The sequence below is a fragment of the Octodon degus genome, unplaced genomic scaffold (genome assembly GCF_000260255.1).
Source record: "Octodon degus isolate 3935 unplaced genomic scaffold, OctDeg1.0 scaffold00061, whole genome shotgun sequence".
NCBI lineage: Eukaryota > Metazoa > Chordata > Mammalia > Rodentia > Octodontidae > Octodon > Octodon degus.
This window is the reverse complement of record NW_004524637.1, coordinates 2,523,953-2,543,563: the sequence shown is the minus strand read 5'-3', so window position 1 is coordinate 2,543,563 and position 19,611 is coordinate 2,523,953. Positions and strand designations below refer to the sequence as shown.

Below are 19,611 nucleotides of genomic sequence, written 5' to 3'. Positions count from 1 at the left end.
GCCATATGCCCACAAAGGCAGAGGCTAGGGCTATATGTCCTGAGACTAAGGCACAGGACATGGTCCCTCTGCCCTGACCTCCAGAACTCTAAGGAAAGAAATCTCTGCTCCATCAGCCACCCAGGCAAGTCAAGTAAGGGTTTGTGTTTCAAATAACCCAAGTCACAGGTTCAAACAACCCCTTCCCCAGCAGAAGGCTTGCAAGGCAGCTGTGGTCACACAGGGCTGACTTGTGGACGGTGGCTGGGGCAGCATGTGGGGGCTTAGCACCCCAAAACCTGGTGTTGGCTGTGTTAGGAGCGTATCTGATGCCTCCCCTGGACATCATCTTATCGGGGTCGCTATACCAGCCCGCCAGCCCCATGAGCTCCCGCCCAGCAGGCTTGAGCATGCCACATCCCATGCAGCACATACCGAGCCTCCACTGGCTGGCTCCGTGTCCAGGTAGGAGGGTGGCATCTGGACCTTGCTGAGCACCTTGAAACATGTCTTCAGCGCATGTGTGAGCTCAGGCAAGCTCAAGGTCTCCACCTCCTCAGCCAGAGGCCGCAGCAGGCAGCCGAGCACCTGCGGCAGGTACTGGGTCTGCACCTCTGAGTAGAGCTCCTGTGAGGATAAGCACAGTTACTCACAGGCAGTCTCTGATTGGGAAGATACTCCTCAACCTGATGCCTTAGACAGTTAGGTTTCACATTCATTCCTGAGTAAGAAAACAAAGTACTGCTGAGCCTGATGGTACATTCTTGCAGCTCTAGCACTTGGAAACTGAGGCAGGAAAATTGGCACAAGTTCGAGGCCATCCTGGGCTACATAATAAGAACCTGTTTCAAAAAAAAAAAAAAGGAAAAGAACAATTACTATCCCCTCCTTAGTTTTTGGCACAGGGCTCTGCTAAGTTGCTTAGGATCCTCAAACTGGCAATATGCCTCAGTTTCCCACATAGCTGGGATAAGAGTGTACCACCACACCTGGTTCTAATATTTTCTTGTTCTTTTTGTGTTTTTGAAGCAGGGTCTCACTATGCAGTTCAGGCTGGCCTCAAGCTCGCTTTGATGCCCAAGCTGGTCTTAAATTTGCAATGATCCTCCTACCTCAGCCTCCCGAGTGCTGGGAATACAGGTATATGCCACCATGCCTAGACTAATGTTTTCATTTAATCTAGACAAATCAAGGATGTCTTTCTCTTTCTTCAAGTCGCTTTACCCCTTGTAAGAGAAAATAGTAAAACTGCTATATTTCTACCCTCAAGAAAATAATACAACTGCATAAATTTAACTAGAAATTTATTTATTCTCATCTTTAAAGAGTTGCTTTATCAGTTCATGACTGAATTTATATAACTTCAGCTGTGCCCAATTACAATGTCTCAAAAGTTACAACTTCTTTTATTTATTATTTTTCACAGCTCTGGGAATTGAACCCTAGGCCTTGTACATGCTAGGTAAGTGCTCTACCATAAAACTATACTCCTAGCCCTCTTTCATGTCTTAATGAAGGACTTGTAAGTTAGGAGAGTTAACTCAGTGGTAGACAGCTTGCCTGGTTTGCATGAGGCTTTGGGTTCCATCCCAGCACCACTACCAACAAAAGAAAAAGAAAAAAAGAGATCGAATCAAGCTATACTTATTGGTACCAAAACATGCACTAAAACAGTTTTCTGTTTAGGTAAAGTACAACAACAAACATTTTTCTTTTGATGTTTTGAGATACAATCTTAGTAGATAGCCCAACCTGGACTTGAGCTTGAGGTGATCTTCCCGTATCAGTCTCCCATACTGGGATTGTGGGTGCACACCACTGGCCCAAGAACACAACAGTCACAAGCCCTGAGCTGCCTCTTTGCTGCAGTCCCTACGTACCAAGGGAATGACATCCAGGAGGAACACGAGCAGGGTGCAGAGCTCCGAGACAGTGGGTGGAGGCCCGATGGGTTTCCCAGCAGTGTTGCCTGGCTTCACTGGTCTGCATTAACCACAAGAAAGGAGAACCAGTTAGTCCTTTCCCTGTCAGCACTTCAAGCTTTTGAGGATTTCTGCAGTGATTCTATTCCATACATAACAATGGATAGCTCTCTGATGGTGGAGTCTGAGTCACTAGAGATGGCTTAAAACATGCAGGCTGTGGGTCACATGCAAGTACTGTACTGCGTACCAGGCATGTGAGCAGCTCCAGATTTGGGTCCCTACAGCCAATTCTCATGGATATTGAGGGACAAGTGGATCTCAAAACAGGGCCCCTGGGCATTACCCAGCCAGATAATGCACAGCTGTTCTGTGCAAGTCTACCTACTTAGTTTCCTTCTAAGTCAGCACTTGTCCCCTTAGAGCTCATCTTGGAAAAGGGAATTCCTAAAGCCTCTGCACTGCGTCCCAGCAACTCTACCTCACAGAGCTGGTGACATGTGCAGGCAGGAAGAGATGTGCACATGATCAGAAGTGAGTGGGGTCATTGGCGCTATGGACCAGGCCAGGCCCTTGCTGGGTGTGAGGGACATAAAGCCTGGCTTGGGTGAGAGGGACAGGTGTAAGGGGCAGGTATGTTATGTGTACACACCAACTCCCACCATGACTCTAACCATTAACAGACTGCAAACATTGGTTGATGAAAATAAAACACTGAAAGGAAAGTAATTTTAGAAAAACATCTCTAAAGGGCTGCCACTCCCACAACAGCGCAGGCAGAAACTCCTGCACCACACTATCACATATGCAGTGCCAGCCGAAGACAGACAAGTGCTGTGACAGCACACAGTGACACTGTGGGAAGGGCAGGTGTGAGGACTGAGGGGAACAAAGGTGCGTGGCTCTATCTGGGTAGCGACATCAAGCTCTTAGAAAACAAAACAAAACACAAAGAGGCCCAGGGCCTCGAAGAGCTCAGAGCAAGAGACCTAACTAGCACTGCAGAACAGTGGCTTTGATACCTGGCACCACCAAAAATATTTTTTAAAAAAAAGTCAAGCTGACCAAAATATGCTCTCACTCAGTATCACACAGCCTTGCCGTGGCCCCATGCTGATGATCAGTTAATTCTGCCCAAGGAGTAGGTCTGGGCAGGCCCCATTCTGGTGCATTGCACTGACTGCTGGGCAGGGAACTCTGAGCTCCGGCCCTATTGGGTCCAGGCTGCTGCCCTGTGCTGTGGGATCCAGACAAGTGCTTCCCATGCTGGGCTCCAGCCCTCCCCCACAGCAAAGGCTTGGTAACAGTGTGCCTGCTCGCCTCCGGCTGGCCCAGAGGGTTACTGTAAGCTTGTGAGCCACAGGACACACACGTAATGTTTCAGAAAGCTTCCGCTATGGCTATTTGGCAAGGGATGGAAGGGAGAAGCTCAAGTGTCACAGGAGATGGCAAGGTTCACAGTGTGCTCCTCAGGGCACAGTGCTCATGAGATGCCATCTGTCCCCCTGTACAAAGGTGGCATGAGGAGCCAAATGTGGTGCTGTAATCCTGGCACTGACAAGACTGAGGCAGAAGGACTGCCATGAGTTCAAGGCCAGCCTGGGCTACACAGTGAGCTCATGGCCAGTCTGAATTACATAGGGAGACCCTGTCTCAAAATACCAGGCAATCAATCAATAAAATAATAGACAGGATGGGAAAGGCTTTCCAGGAAAGCTCGATGTCCAAAAGCATCCCCGTCCACCACGTGGAAGTCACGCAATTCATTGCCAGCTTCAAAATAATGCACAACTGATTAGATTAATGCGTGTATCTGACCACTCTAATCTCATAAGAACTTAAGACCGCAGGCTTCAAAAGCTCACTCTGTGGCCTAGAGATGTGAACCTAGGGCAAGTTAAGGAGGTCAGGCTGCCAGGGCACGTCTCAGAGAATGTACCTGGGAAACTGGAGGGGATTTTTCTACAGGACAGTAACACATAAAGTGGCTGCTGAATTATGCAGTAAAGACTATGTGAGTTGTCTTCATGGAAATGTTCTCTGTTCTATTAGGATAATCAGCGAATTCTTTCCAGGCCTGCTTTGGCCACAGCTGGGTTTGCAGCTCAGCAGAGATCACCTGGCCTTGGATCCAGCATCTGCCCCACCTGCGGGCCTCACACCTGCACCCTCCTTGTGCCTTGTCACTTGCACGCACCTGAAGCACTCCTCAAAGCACCTGGTCATATAATCCCAGAGGAAGTCAGTGCTGAGGGAGGAGATCAGCAAGTTCACTGTCTTGACGATCTCAGAGGCATTTTTGTTTTCCTTGATGGTACTGAAACAGAAACACACTGTGTCTGAGACATTATAATATATTGTACCATGTCTGACTGATTTCCAGAGAGGATGACAAAACTGATGCAGATGAAAATAGTACTGCTCTTCAGGGTGCAGTGGTGCGCACCTGTGAGCCCAACTACTAAAATGCTGAAGATCTCAAATTTGAGACAACCTGTCTCAAAACAAAACAAAAAAATAGGCCTGGGAGTATAGGTTAGTGGTGAACTCTGTTGGGTTTGCTAAAAGGAAACCACAATAAAGATTTTGATATTGAAAACCAGTTTTAGTAGCCAGATATGGTGGTTCATGCCTATAATACCAGCACTCAGGAAGCTGAAGTAGGAGGATTGTCATGAGTTTGAGGCCAGCCTGGGATATACAGTGAGTTCAAAGCCAGTGTGAACTACATAGTGAGACCCTGTTTCTAAACAAGAGAAAAAAGATGAAGAAAAGCAGTTTTAGTCTAGTTGAATATAATCAAGATTATAGTGGAAACAGCACAACTGTTTTCCACAGATATTCCATGAAAATGTGCTTGCTTCTTGATTATAGTACTGGGGCTCAAATCCAGCACTTGCATACACTAGATGAGCACTCTACTATTAAGCTACATCTCCAGCTCAAAATTGTCAATGTGTATCTTCTATGGCTTGGGACACTAACCCCAGGGACCCTACAGCAGTCCTCACACAGAAACACAAGAGATGTATGCAGAAAGGAACCACTGCAAGGCCATTTGAAGGGGAGACCTGCCTGCAAGCCAGATGCCAACCAAACTTGGCAGTCACATTTACTTAGTAAGTGATCTGTCCTTATTGAGGACTCTGGGGCCGGGAATACAGCTCAGAGGCATAAGCACCTGACTAGTATGCCCAGGGTCCCGAGTTCAATCTGTGGTACCGCAAAAAACAAAACAAAAAACCCACAACTTAATTGAGGACTCTAAGCCACCATGGTGTTCCACAGAGCAGTACAGAGCTGTGCACAGTGTGTGTGTTTATAGTGGGCAACAAAACTGCAAGTATAGTTCTATCTCTGAAATAAAGATAGGCTTTTAGTGTTCACACATGTAGTACAAATCCAGAAAGAAGTGAAAATGATTTAATTTTTCTCTGAAGGATGGGAAGATTATGGGTGATACCCTTTTCCTTAATGTCTTCAAATATCAGTGAATTTTATAATGATCACGTATTACTTTCACACTCAGGAAAACAATAATCTTTCCCCCTGGGAGAAAAAAAGAAAACACTAAGAATTCTCAAGACACTTAATAATGAATAAAGCAGAAAATCTGAGAATTAGTTGAAATGTTCACTCGCTCAGTGCAGATTCAGGCAGAAGAAATTATACTTAGAGTGCAACACAAAGGTGTTTTACCTTGAAGAGAACAAAACCCAAGGGAACAAGGGAACTGTGACTCCCACGCTGAATGCCCCTGGCCTATGTCCTCCTCCCTCACTTCCTGAACTTGCTCTTTTCCCTATTTTCACCTCTCTCCTCCCTGTGTGTGGTGTGCCACTCGGGGACACTAGGTCTCACTGCCTGTGCTGGTGTCGCACTTGTCAGGGAGCAGGTAAGGGTGCTGAGGGACCATGGGCCCAGAGCACAGCAGTGAGAGCCTCGCTGCCTGTCTCCACTCTCCCCATCGCTGTGCAGTTCATGGCAAACAGAAGAGGAAGAAAAGCCCTGGCCTGGGGGGTGGAAGTACATGACGGGGGGCCGACCTCCTACCTGGTCAGCAGATTCCCACTCGGAGTGTAGCTAAGCTGGAGCTCAGAGCCAAGGGCGTCTCTGCAGTAAGAATAAAAGGCTCTGATGACCTCGAGAAACAGATTCTCAACCACCTGAGGGCCTGCAATCAAAAACAAGGTGGTCAGAGGAAGACTGACAATCTGTTCTTGAATCAGTACACAGTGCACACACAACAGAGAGCAACCCATATATAGAGGTCTCCCATAGAAAGAGATACACACAACGTCACTTTAGTGGTGACAACAGTAATGACAGTGGTAGTGGGGATATAACATTCGTGACAACAGGTGACACCCCTGTGGGGCTCACTGTGTTGGCCCCTGGTGTCAGCACTTCACAGCTGGGAACATAGTGAATCCTCATCACAGCCACAGGACTGTGTACCCAAATGCTATCCTTGGTGAAACCCAAGGAACCAAGGGCTAGAGAGGCAAGCTGCCCACGCCAGCTCCCACTGAATAGAGCCACCGGCCAGAGCCATGTTCTGATGCACATAACTGCTTGCCAGAAATCCACCTCTCCACATAAATACCCTCCGAGGATGCAACTTCCCTGTTCTGACTGCCTTTAGTCATAAGCTAGAACAAAAGAAGTAACACTCCCAGGACCACAAAAAGAAAAGAAAGGACATAAAGAACGCGAAGCCTGAAAAGCTTATGGAGCTCAACAAAAGAATGACACCAGCCTCAGGTCAGGTCTGCAGGGGGATGCTCTGTCCTGAGTGTTCAGTGAGGTGGCCATGTAGGCCATGGAGAAACTCTTACAGAGCACATATAGTGCTCTATGTGCTCCGCAGGCCCCCACACAGTCATACCCAGAAGCACTTCACTAGTAAGAATTCTCAAGTCACTACGCAAACTTTGTATTTTTTTGAGTCCTGGGAATTGAGTCTAGGGCCTTTGTGCTAAGCTACATTGACACTACTTTTTTACCTTTTGAGGTAGGGTCTTGCTAAGTCATGAAACTGTTGGTCTGGGCTTGAACTTGTGATCCACCTGCCTCATCTTCCCAGAGTGCTAGGATTACAGATGTTCACCACCATGTCTAGCCTGTGTAGAACTTTTAAGTGGTCTCAGGGGAAATGAGCCATGTGATTCTAAGATTCTGAAACTCCAAAGATTAAATTATAGCCAAGATAACACATTGTTTGCATCTATGGTGTATTAATTCCCTGAGTACAGGAAATGTGTCACCAGGCCCCAGTGACAGGCAGCAGCATTTCTCGAGTTACCTATTTCAGGCTTGTCGAGGAGACTGACCAGGATGCGGAAAGGCTTCAGGTACGCATGGTGCCGCTCCTCGACATCCGTGTCCATGAACTTCTGGTGCAGTATCTGGGCCAGACTCTGTTTAAAACGCCACACATCAGGATATTGAACAGGTGAAGCATGACATTATCATATGTCTTAATTATTGAACACTTGGGCAGAAAAAGCAAACCAGGCCCTAACACATGAGCATCCCTCAGTTCTCAAGCATGTACCAAGGCACACAGCCACGGGCTACTCTGAAGTCTCTCATGAAACTCACTGCAGAGTTGGACAAAGCATGCCCTGGCTGGGCTCAACTTTCCAGACATGTCCTTTACCTCAACTAGAAGATCCTTGGAGAATTTTTCAAAAAAGTAAGAGGATGGGTCTTGATAAGAATTTGAGATGTCAGTTTCAGGCACAATTGTATTTCCTTTAATATCTGAACCTGTAAAAGAACATAAACTATTAAGCCGTCATGAGACCTGTTTTTCATTGCATTGTGCATAAGCCTAATGCTCTGCTATATTTAAAGACATCAGTTCTCTAACAGAAAACGCAGTTCAGACCAAGCTATATTTTTTGTTATTTTTTTCCCCCACTCTGGCACTCAAACCCAGAGCCACGCATGTGCCAGGCCAAAGCTCTACCACCACGCTACACTGCCATCCTGTGTCCCATTCTGACAGGGATGTGGCCTTGCCACAGATCAGGCAGCGAGAGCTCCAACTCAGTGTGCATCAATTACATTTGCTTCAAAAATTCCTCACTGCAAGAGAATGATGGGATGAGGACTGTTTGAAGACCAGTGTCTGCGTGTCCAGCGTTTACGTGTGAGGTCAAGGTGGAGATATGTTTACACTCTGCCCTCATTTGGGGTCCCAAAGCAGGCTCCTGCAGCACAGAAGAACATCTTCAAGGCACAAACCAAGACAGCAGGGCTCCTGGGACCCCCTGGTGTAGCCCCACGTCCCTTCTACACACAGAATATCAGCTCCTGTCTACCAAGAGCACAGCCACACATTTAACAACATCTCTTTCACTAAAAGGCCTTAAAGAGCCCACATTAGTCGTACAGCTCTCAGTAAGTAAACTTCCTTCCTTCCTAAAACTCTTACAAAGTTTTCCAATCAAGGGGAAGGGGGGAAAAATGCAGATGGTGTCCTGACTTTGGTGTGCTTAAACTTATGGGATTGTAAGGCGGGGCTAAGCGAAGAAATCCTGCCCTCAGAGTGCTCTGCACAGCCCCGTTCTCAGGTGCATGTAGGAGGGACTTCAGGAAACTCACATAAGAACTCATACTCTCCACAGTCATGTTAAATACCACACCAATACTGTATTAAAAACTTTCTTACTTACACATATCCTACAATATCCATTGGTTGTCTCCACATATACTCTTATCCCATACAACCAGCTTCTAATAGAATAGGGTTTAGCTTCTAATTTGATGGGTGACCTTTCGAGCTCTTAAAATTGAACTCAGTTGGAATTTTTGAAATCCCACCTATTCTCCCCTCCTTTTTTAAAGCTGTAAACAACAAGAGCTGCATGTGTGAGGCAGACCTTACTGACCAGCGCTGCACTTAGTGTGGTGTCTTCCACACTCTGTGACTCAAACACTAATCACCAAAACCGGAAGTCAGCTAGGAGGCTTCATGTTCACTCCCACTTACTTTCTTTCTTTCTTTCTTTCTTTCTTTCTTTCTTTCTTTTTTTTTTTTTTTTTTGTATTCTATTTTCTTTTTTTAAAATTTTATTTATTTGTTTATTTATTTATTTTTGTGTGTGTGACCAGCTCAGCCCACCAGGGGATGGGGCTGGCTGGCATGTGGCACTGGGGGATTGAACCGCAGTCCCTGTGCTTAGCTTAGCTTAGCTTAGCTTAGCTTAGTTTGTTCTAAGTAGGTGCTTTAGACCACTGAGCCATCTCACCAGCCCCTCACTCCCACTTTCAGTGACTGCTTGCTGCTACATACCTAGCAACCAGGCATACAGTCTTCTGTTCAGGGACATGTCCCTTCTCAGCAGGGTCTGGGTGGCGGCCGAGAGGAGGTGTACAATGTCAGCTCTGACCAGGGGAATGGTTCTTTCATTGGGATCCTATTGGAAGGACAGAGAAAACTGCACGTAAGGAAAGGAATGATAAAGGAGATTGCTAACTTTTGGACACACAGCCCTTCTTCAACCATTTATTCCAAAAGTCAGTTCCCAGAAGAGACTGATTTGGGCGGGGGTGGTGGTACATGCCCTTAATGCCAGCACTGTGGGAGGCTAAGGCAGGAGGACTGCAAGTCTGAGCCCAGCCAGCACAACCTAGTGAGGGCTTATCTCAACATAAAAAATAAGAAAGCTAGAGGTGTACCTGTATGAAAGCCCTGAGTTCACTAACCCAGAACTACTCTCACACACACGAAAGAGGTTGGTGTGTCCCACTTGCCCGTGGAAAGAAGCTATTCAGTCTTTGCCACAGAAACACCATCCACACAAAAAGGAACAAGGGCCTATGACTGAAAGCAAACAGTGATCGCGAAGCAGGTCAGCATCCTCTCAAGAAGAGACCCTGCTGGTAGTCAGTGCCCTAGCCTGGGAGGAAGTCCAGAAGAACACAGAGCACTTACCAGACAGGTGTAAAATGGGAAGAAAAACAGAACGATTTCCAGATTGTTTCTTTGCACAAGCACATTTGAGTCCAATAGTGAGGCACACAGTGATTTCACCTGTAAATGACAGACAACACTAACAGTATGTTCCAGAGACATATGATCTGCAACCACAACACAGTTACTTCGTAAGCCTCGATATCAGTGTAGCACTTCCCGCAGTGAGCAAGCTGCGGTCAGAACTCTAGGGTCAGGGCACCTATCCCATCCTGTCTGAACACCATGGGTCCCAGCAGGAACCTCAGGTTAAACTAAAGCTGGAGACACATGATCTGATGATTCTGATCAATTCTAGCGCATCTCCGCACAGACAGGTATTGTCCAGGGCCATCACGACTAAGCTTGGTGGGACAGGAAACTGAGCTCCAGGGATAAGAAGCAGCCACACAGAGACAGGGAAAAAGGGTTGGAAAGGGCTGTCAGAAGGAAGGAGAGAGCTGGTCAGGCTGAGGCCCAGCTTGAGAGCTACCTGAGGCCCAGAGGCCTGTGGCAGCCTAGCGGGCCCTGGAGAGCAGGGTCTGTCTTTGGGGAGCACAGGACAGAAGTGACCAAAGCTGTGCTTCCGCAAAGCAGATCTCTTACCTTGCCCCTGGCAGGGCCTGGATGGGCAGAGTTAGGTGGGGAGAAACCAGTTAGAAAAGAAACAAAGGCATAGCTCAGCAGAATAAGCGCCTGCTGGTAGGCACAAAGTATTCCGTTTGATCCCCAGCACCAAAAACAAAAAACAAAGCAAAAACCCAAAAGGGCCAGAGAGATAGCTCAGCAAGTCTAAGCACCTGTCTGGCAAGGGCAGGGACCTGGGTGTGATCCCCAGTAACGCATGCCATGCTAGCCTCACCCCAAAACCAGGTGTAGTAGCACATGCCATAATCCTAACACTAAAGAGGCTGAAACAGGATCACTATGAGTCTGACCTGCATAGTACGACCCTGTACCAAATACATAAAATTAAAAGAAACAAGGGCAAAACGTGAGGCGCTACAGCAGGGCTGTAAACACAGAGAGAAGGAGATGAATGAAGTCTGTCCAGGGGCTCCTCTCTGTGCCATCATCTTGTGAAGTGCTTTGCATCCATCCTCATAAAGACCCCATGGGGCAAACTACTGGCCCCTGCAGAGAGGACAGGGTTGGAGGGCTCATTCATACCCACCCACAGCCCTTCTGCGTAATGAATTCATCTGCAAATTTTAAGCTCAAAGTGTAGGTTCTCCATCAGGTGGCGGCAGGGAGCCACCTTGAAAAGCACAGAAGGCAGGGACAGGGCAGAGATTCTGCAGGCTTCTGCAGGCTCCCGCTTTCAAGTTCCTGGAAGGGGTGAGCTGGCTGGGAAGGCTTCTCTTGCAGGCCTGGTGATGTCCATGTGGGTGAGCCCAGGAAAGAGCAGGGTTGGGGCAGAGGAGGAGGTACACATGAGACATGGCAGGCAGGAGGAAACAGGACCAGGCAGTGGCCAGCTGTGCTGTGGAGGCAGCGTGCTCCTTGGCTGCAACACTTCCTCCTAGACACGTTCACCTTAGTCCCATTTGCAACTGCAACCCCGCTGTCCTCAACTGTGTGCTCCACTTCCTCATTCTGCTTGGCAGCTCACCATTGTGCCCCCAGGGCCCCAGATGACTTCCCACCTCTTTCCTGTTCGCTGATAATCCCCGAGGCCTCACTGACCCCTGCTCCCCAGGTGCTCTGTCCACAGGCCCATGGGAGCAGAGCACGCACCACGCACCGTGAGCTGCTGGTCAGTGCCCAGCATGAACTTCTGCTCCTGGCCCAGAGAGTCCCTGCTGATGTGGCTCACCACGAAGAGTGAGGCTGGGAGCCGGATGGCTGGGTTGGTCAAGACACTGCCCCACAGCGCCGTGTAGAACACCTCCTTGCCCACCACCAGTGACAGCCTCAGCAGAAGGGCGTCGGTTCTGTGGGGTAGAGGGCACAGGGATCTCAGGGTCTGTCTCGCCCCCCGCCCATGTCATCATTCCACACTTCAGGTATCTCTGGTCCTCAGTTTCTACCCACCAGCTCTCACGCTGAACCTCTCTTTTGCTCAAACATTTCACATGGAGGTGAGGCTTCCTGGCCAGCAGGAACCATCCGATGGGTCCTACTGCTATGGCACTGCGACCATCTACTCCCCAACAAGGGTCACTGAGACATTCACAGAAAGGTAAGAGCATCACCATTAGCAAGAGCATGAGCGAGTCTATTTCATTTGTTTAAATTTTTATTTTTTAAAAAAAATATTTATGTATTTGGTACAAGGTCTCACTATGCAGCTCAGACTCATAGTGATCCTCCAGTCTCAGCCTCCCCATTGCTGGGATTACAGGGGTGTACTACCATGCCATGCTCAGTGGTCAGCACGGCAGAACTCTGACATGGCATGTGCTACTGGGGATTGAACCTGGTCCTTGTGCTTGTCAGGCAGCCGCTTAAGACTGCTGAGCTATGTTCCCAGCCTCTAAATTTTTATTTTTGAGGCAGGCTAGTCACCAACTCATGATCTTCCTGCCTCAGACACCTAAATGTTGGGATTATAAGTGTGTGTGACCAGGCCTGGAGTCATGTTATGATAAGGAGTCACTGTGGACTGCTGTGACTCAAGACTGGTGTAATAATGATGGTGCTCCCAGAGGAGCACAGCCGGCACTGCACCACATGCCTGTGACTTCAGAACCAGGGATGGACCCTGCCTGGCCTCCAGACAGCCTGCAAACTCACACAGCCAGAGCTGTGTTTTTCCCGTCCTCCATCACACTCCACAGACTGGCACTGAGATCTGACAGTTCTTTCCTGCCCAAGTCTACTTGCTCTCCAGGACACCAAGTCACATCCTTTTATGGAAGGAACCCTGAGGGGCCAGGGCCTGTTCCTATGGATGCTGACTGACCAAGGTGGTCCTGCCTGCTGGGTGTGGCACCTACAGCTCAGAGCACTATCCCTGCCAGTGCTGGATGCAGCCTGCAGGTGAACAACAGAATGGCCAGTGACCCAGCAGATGGGACAGTCTGATTCACTGCCCAAGAGCATTCAATTGCCTGCAAGCTTTCAGGATTTGATTTTTGTTTTTTGAGACAGGGTCTTGCCCCATGTAGTGCCATGGGGCTTTGAACTTGCTTATGTAGCCCAGGCTGACCTTGAACTCCCAGTGGTCCTCCTGCCTCAGCCTCCTGAGTGCTGGGACTACAGGCATGCCTGGCTTCCCAGAAGTTTTCTACTTGCAGAGGAGGCAGACCTGACTCTGAGTTACTAGGCAGGTCACCTGAGATTGTGCAGTTGGTACCCTGTGTCTGAGTCCTGGCAGTGGGATCTGGAACAAATTTAATCTCATACACGTTCATGAGAATGAGGCTCAAATGAAACTTGTGCAGAAGCAGGGCTGGGGTTCCTGCCATACTGCCCTCTGTCAACCCCAGCTCTGCTGTTTGCAGATGGCCTGTGCCACGGCTGGTGACCCACACATACATCAGCACTCAGAAGACCTGTCAGGTGACTGCCATTCCCACACTCTGTCATAAGCCTCAACCTTCAGCACACTTCTTTTTTTTTTGGAGACAGGGTCTTACTGTGCAGTTCAGACTGGCTTTAAACTCAGGCTGGCCTCGATCTCACAGCAACCTCCTGCCTCTAAAGTGCTGGGATTACAGGCGTGCACCACCAAGCCTGGCCTAAACTCACTTTTCAATGATCAGTGTATATAAACTTTTTTATGTAAAAGTGTCTACTGCCTTCAATGTATGAAAAATGGATTTCAAGGGCTGGCGAGATAGCTTGGCAGACTAAGGGCCTGCTTAGGCAAGCACAGGGACTGGGGCTCAATTCTGACACCAAATGCCATGCTGCCCCCGCCCCCAGGTGCACTGACCTGGTCACCAAGACCAAGCATGGTGCACACCTGTAATCCCAGCGCTGGGGAGGCTGATAACAGGAGAATCACTACGAGTCCCAGCTGCATAGTATGACCCTGTACAAAATACACAAAAATAAATAGTAAAAAGCAAAATAGATTTCAGAGCTGGGTGTGGGAGCCATCTTGGAGAGGAGCTGGCTGAGCTCAGAACTCCAAACTGCTGCATCTATCTAGCAGCTCCTGGCTGAGTTCAAGCCCACAGAAGGTACTGTGACTAATGCAGGCTGCACGGGCCAGCCCCAGGCAGAACACAACCTGAACTTCAGGGGAAACAAAGGTGCAGACTTGCTGAGATTATCCAGTACTCTGCGGTAAAGTTACTGTAGGATTGCAGGCCTAAGTCAACACAGACAAGGACTCCGTCTCCACACAACGTCTACCAGTGACAGCACAGACAAACCAGGAAGTGGATTATTTTTTTCTCCTTGTTTTTCTCTCTCATTTGTTTTTTGTTGCTGTTGTATCTTTTTTCTTCATTGTTTGATCTTTTTGGGAGGGGTGTCTTTTTAAGACAGGGTCGTGCTATGCAGTTCAGGCTGGCCTTGAGCTCACTTTATAGTGTGGGCTGGTCTTGAACTTACAGCTATCCTCCTGCCTCAGCCTCCTGAGTACTGGGATTATAGGCAATGTGCTACCACATCCAGCTATGATCTTATTTTTATATGAGTGTGAATGCAGTTCCTAGTCTCTGTGGTATTGTGCTAGTCTTCCTTCTATTTCTTCTTTCCTGTCTTCTGCACCAGTTTCTCAAATTTAGTGTGATTCCCCTCTGTCCTCCAGCCTTACTTTTAATCTCTTCCTCTTCTTCATCTCTTTTTCCCTAGCGCCCCCCTCCCTTTTATTTAACCCTTTTAAAATTTTAACCCTTGAGGGTAAAACTAACATATTAAGGACTTATATATTGCATATAATTTTCTGGTTTGCTTTAGATTTTGTTATATAACCACAAGTCCCATTCCTATGATTAAAAGTGGCCATTTAATGGTTATTGCAGGTTGTGATTTTCTAGGCTGTTTGATGTATTGTTATTGCTGATTGTAACACTTTAGCAGAAGTTACATATTTTTTTTTAATTCTAAAGAGCTTTAATGAACAAAAAGCTCCAATATTTCCAAATGTCTACTGAGAAGAAAATACTCAAGTCATACCAGTATTCACCATAAAACTAAACAAAAAGGGAGGAAAGATGAAGACTAATTACTATTCTTTTTCATACAAATAAATGCTGCTTACAAATAAAATATTGAGACCCTATCTCAAGTAATAGCTCAATATGACTTAATAATCTGAACTGCAGGGAATAAAGTAACTGGTCCACACTGTTTCCTTTACATGGTTCTGTACACTGAAATGCCAACTGCACCACTTAGGAATAGCTTGCAAGGGCCAGCCAGATAGCTCAGCAGACTAAAGTGCCTGCTTATGCAGAGAACAGCGGCCGGGGTTTGATCCCGATGTGCCATGCCAGCATTGCCTCCGAGGCACCTGAGACAGTGATTGAGACTGCATGTGTTGGTGCACCTGTAATCCCAGTGCTTGAGAGGCTGAAAACAAGAGAATCACTATGAGTCAGATCTACATAGTGAGACCCTGTACTATATACAAAAACAAAAACAAACCAAAAAAAGGAATAGTTTGCAAAAATGATGAGAAAGGGGCCGGGGAGATGGCTCAGTAGAATAAGCGCTTGCCTGGCAAGCCCAAGTGTCTGAGTTCAATCCCCGGTTCTGCCAAAAAAATGATGAGAAAGTGAAAGGCTTCATTCTTGTCACAGCTGACCACTTTAGTGGAGGAGCACTACGTGCACATGACAAGGTGGCAGATTTCTTCAGCTTCTGTCTGCTTTGTGGAATCTTCCTGGTTAGAGTGAAGCTTCTTGTAGCCAGCCCCATTGTTATGGTTTGTGTCTAGGTGTCCCCCGCAAGCCTCATGCAGTCTTGGGGTAGCTTCTGGAGTTTGTGATTGAGTACTGTGGATGTGGATGCTGCACCTGTCCTGGGGCAGGTAATCTGCATCACAATGTAAGGAGGGAAGAAAAGCTAGCTGCTTGAGCTGCTGCTACCCCTCTCTTGTGCTCTTGCTCTTTGCCCATGAAAGGTTGCCCTCTGCCGTGTGGCCCTCTGCCATGTGGTGCTCTGCCTTGGAGCCAGCTGAGTATAGACTGAAACCTCCAGTAACTGTGAGCTAAATAAACCTTTCCTTCCTTCACTGTGAGTGTTGGGTATTTGTCTCAGCAACAAGAGAAGAGTAACTAAGACACTCATCTTTTCTCCCCATGGTCTGGGTTTTTATATCTTAGAACCTCCTCCTTTCTGTTGACAGAACAGTTCATCACAAACATTGCTCTATACTGAGTTCTGCAGGATTCATGCAGCTTGTGGAGGTTCCAGTCCATGATCAGCAGGCTTCAAGACAGTGGCACATGGCAAAGGGCACCAGTTCATGGCAGTAGAAAACAGCAGGACCAAAATGGGAGGAGCAGTGGCAGCAGCCAAAGTTACATAACTGTTCTCACCAGCACTCCAGTATACCAGGACTAAGATGACTAAGGATTACAGAAAATACAGTGGGACAGTGCTAAAGAAAGAGGCCGGCCCAAGCAGGCAGCAACTTCTAATCTGCAGCAAACTGAAGACATAGTATCTTTTTTGCTCCGAATGCCTTCAGGGCAGTTTTGGCTGGCTTGAGTTGTGGGGATCAAACCACAGCAACCTGAGCCTGACTGCTTTGTTGAAGCAGCCACTTAAAGAACTGAGCTAAGGGGCAGGCCCCCAAGACATAGTATCTTACATTGGACTCAAACCCCAAAGTTACACTACCAAGATAACTTGGAAAAGTAGTCATTCACTAAGGGTTCTAAATGCTAGCAACAAAGTAACCCACCACATGCAATTTACAAGCATCATCCCAGGAGTTAGACTAAAAAGAAAAACGAAAGAAATGAAAAGAAACTTATAAATAAGATGCAACCCCAGACATCTAGTTCATCAAAGGCAAACCCTAGGGACAATGAGGTGGCCAATCTAAAAGCTACCTACCTGGTCTCACTGAAGTGGTAACAATAAAGTAACTGAATGAGGCTCTAGAAATAAATAAAATCAGAAATAATTTCTCAGATAATTGCAGAAATGTGTTCACAATAAAAACCACGCTTAGTGACTCTAGAGCAGATACAGATTAAAAAAAAAAATAGAGGAGCTTAAGAAAATGATGGAAGTCATGAATGTCCAACACAGGAAAATGGAACCCATAAAACGGATTCAAACAGATATCTGGAAGAATGAAAATTTTGTTGAAAGTATTCACAGCAGAAAAAGCCAGTGTGAGGACAAACAGAATTTCAGATCTAGAAGACAGTCTTGCAGTTAGCAATTATGAAAAGAAAAATTTCTTAAAAATAGCAAGGGACCATGAAAATCAATCCAGTGGCTGATAGATGATGCAAAGAAGAGTAACTTAAAATTGATCTGAGTCAGTGAAAAAGTGGGAGATAGCACAAATGATATAAAATACTGTTCACAGACATCATGGCAGAAAACTTCCCTGGTAGAGAAAAAGAATTTGACATATAGTAAGGGAGGCATTTAAAACTCCAATTAGCCATGATTAAAAAAAAAACAAAAAACAAAAAACACCACAGCCAGGCATATCATAGTCAAGATTTGAAAAATTTAACACAAGAATAGAATATTAAAAGCTGCCAGAGAAAAGAAAGAAATCACATATAAAAGAAAGCCCATCAGAATCACAGCTACTTCTCAGCACAAAACCTCCAATCAAGGAAATCCTGCAGTGAACTATTTCAAGCTATAAAGGAAAACAACCTCTCACCCAGACTGATGTACTCCACAAAACCATCTTTGAAAATTGACAGACAAAAGGAACTTTCGTAAGAAAGAACACCTGAGGAAATTTATGACCACCAAACCAGCATTCCTAAATGTTCTGCAGGATAGTCTAGAAAAAGATAACAAGGATAACTCCATGAACCCAACAGAAGGAATCCACCAGGCAAGGCAAACAATTAAAGAGGAGAGGGGATAACATGACAAGGATAAGTCAATACATATCAGTTAAAACCATCAGTATTTTGTTGGGAAGGGCTCAAGCTGGAAAATGATCATATGTGGGAGAACAGGAAAAGACCTCATGCCTAACATAGTCGAGCTACTGCAGCCTTAAGAAAAACAACCTGGGGGCAGGGGAGATGGCTCAGTGGAATAAGCGCTTCCCTGGCAAGTGCAAAGGCCTGAGTTCAAGCCCCGGTTCCACCAAAAGAAAAAGAAAAAAGAAAAACAACCTGTATGGACAATTTCAGGTATTAATAAGTAGGTAATCTTGTGTCTCCTAATACTAACTTTGCAAGAGTATAAATAAATGCCTCTACTTGTTGTTGGGGTCCTTTGCCAATCAGGCCTCCCCCTGAACCCAGCTCTTGTCTATCTTTTTCTCATTCCTGCTGCTGTTTCTAAGAGACCAATGAGAGATCAGGGTACACTGAGAGAATAATGAATCCCTAACAAATATTAATGGTCTCAATTCACCACTCAAAAGATAGAATCTGGCAGAATATGGATCAAGAAGCAAGATTACAAACACACACCTATAATCCCAGTACTTGGGAGACTGAGGCAGTTGGATTGTTGGGAGTTTGAGACCGGCCTGGGCTACAAAGTGAGCTTGAGGCCAGCCTGAACTAATAGCAAAACCCTGTCTCAAAAAGACAAAAAAAAAAAAAAAGCTAGATCCAACAGTATACTGTACATAATGTATTTTTTGAGATGTTAATTTGGTTTTTTTATTAATAGGACAGTTTCAATAATTAATATAATGTACATTGTTATCTTCTTAGTGGTTATCCTTAGTACAAGATACAGACAGAATATCCTGTCCAAACACTATTAGTACACCTCTTTCTTCTCATTGAATTAAGCAAAAGTAGCTGTATATTTATACTAACTATTCTGTATATACAGATACAAAATGGTCCTTCCTTTGAATTCCCTTTTTTTGTTTAGTCCTGTCAGAAATAGGTATTCCATTGGCATCTAAATACTATAGGTGTGTGAATTCAGCAAAACAATCCAACACAGTCCAGCAGTTCACAATAGTATTGGGTTATCCACAAAAGTTGTAGACTGGAGCCTTTCACAGCTCAGCATATTAATATGGCTTCACTTTATATACCTCATTTTTATACTATTCTGCTGGATGGTTGAGATCAAGATAAAGCAAGACCTGTGTAACAAGACATGTAACTTTTGTGTCTGATAAAGTTAGTCAAGTACCCTCAGGATTTATCCTGTAACCCTGTACTGCAGTTTGCAGATCCTTTGTCAGTGTCAGCCATGTGGATGAATCATGGCCATTGCTTGACCAATTTGCTCTCTGTGAAAGCCTGAGAAAATGTTTTCTCTCCAGGTGACACTCCTTAGGCACACTCTACGTCATCAATCATGTTGCTCTGTGGCCCCATAATCTCCTTGATCAGAAAATTTGGGACACAACTGAGTTACATGATGTTACAGTATAGGTTCTCCTATGTACTGAGTCTTTCATTGAACTTGAAAGGCTATGGTCAAAATGTTGGTTGTCCTTGTAGCCCTTCTATTTCTCTGATTTTTGGTCTGCAAACTTAAGTTGTTAACCCTCCAGAAGAGAAGCTTATTGTTACCCTACAACATATGCAGTTGGGTTTAACTTCACTATCTGTCTGAATATCAAACATCTTAGAAATAACATGGAACAGGTATTTTCCATCAAGTATTGATATGTTAAACATTAAATCCCTAAAGAATATGAAGATAAAAATTTTAAAATTA

At 46.0% G+C, this 19,611-nt stretch overlaps 1 protein-coding gene across 2 annotated transcripts in view; it reads right to left on the bottom strand.

Annotated features, from left to right (window-relative positions):
- Window positions 1–19,611, bottom strand: part of Dopey2 (dopey family member 2) — a 105,958-nt gene that overhangs the window by 51,115 nt on the left and 35,232 nt on the right. For both annotated transcript variants that reach the window (XM_004634357.2, XM_023718671.1), the window contains exons 5-13: window positions 11,609–11,798; window positions 9,847–9,945; window positions 9,205–9,328; window positions 7,564–7,673; window positions 7,207–7,321; window positions 5,955–6,075; window positions 4,099–4,218; window positions 1,860–1,962; window positions 415–606 (exon numbers count right to left, since the gene is read on the bottom strand). In XM_004634357.2, coding sequence (XP_004634414.1) covers window positions 415–606; window positions 1,860–1,962; window positions 4,099–4,218; window positions 5,955–6,075; window positions 7,207–7,321; window positions 7,564–7,673; window positions 9,205–9,328; window positions 9,847–9,945; window positions 11,609–11,798 — 1,174 coding nt within the window. The remainder of the gene's footprint in view (window positions 1–414; window positions 607–1,859; window positions 1,963–4,098; window positions 4,219–5,954; window positions 6,076–7,206; window positions 7,322–7,563; window positions 7,674–9,204; window positions 9,329–9,846; window positions 9,946–11,608; window positions 11,799–19,611) is intronic.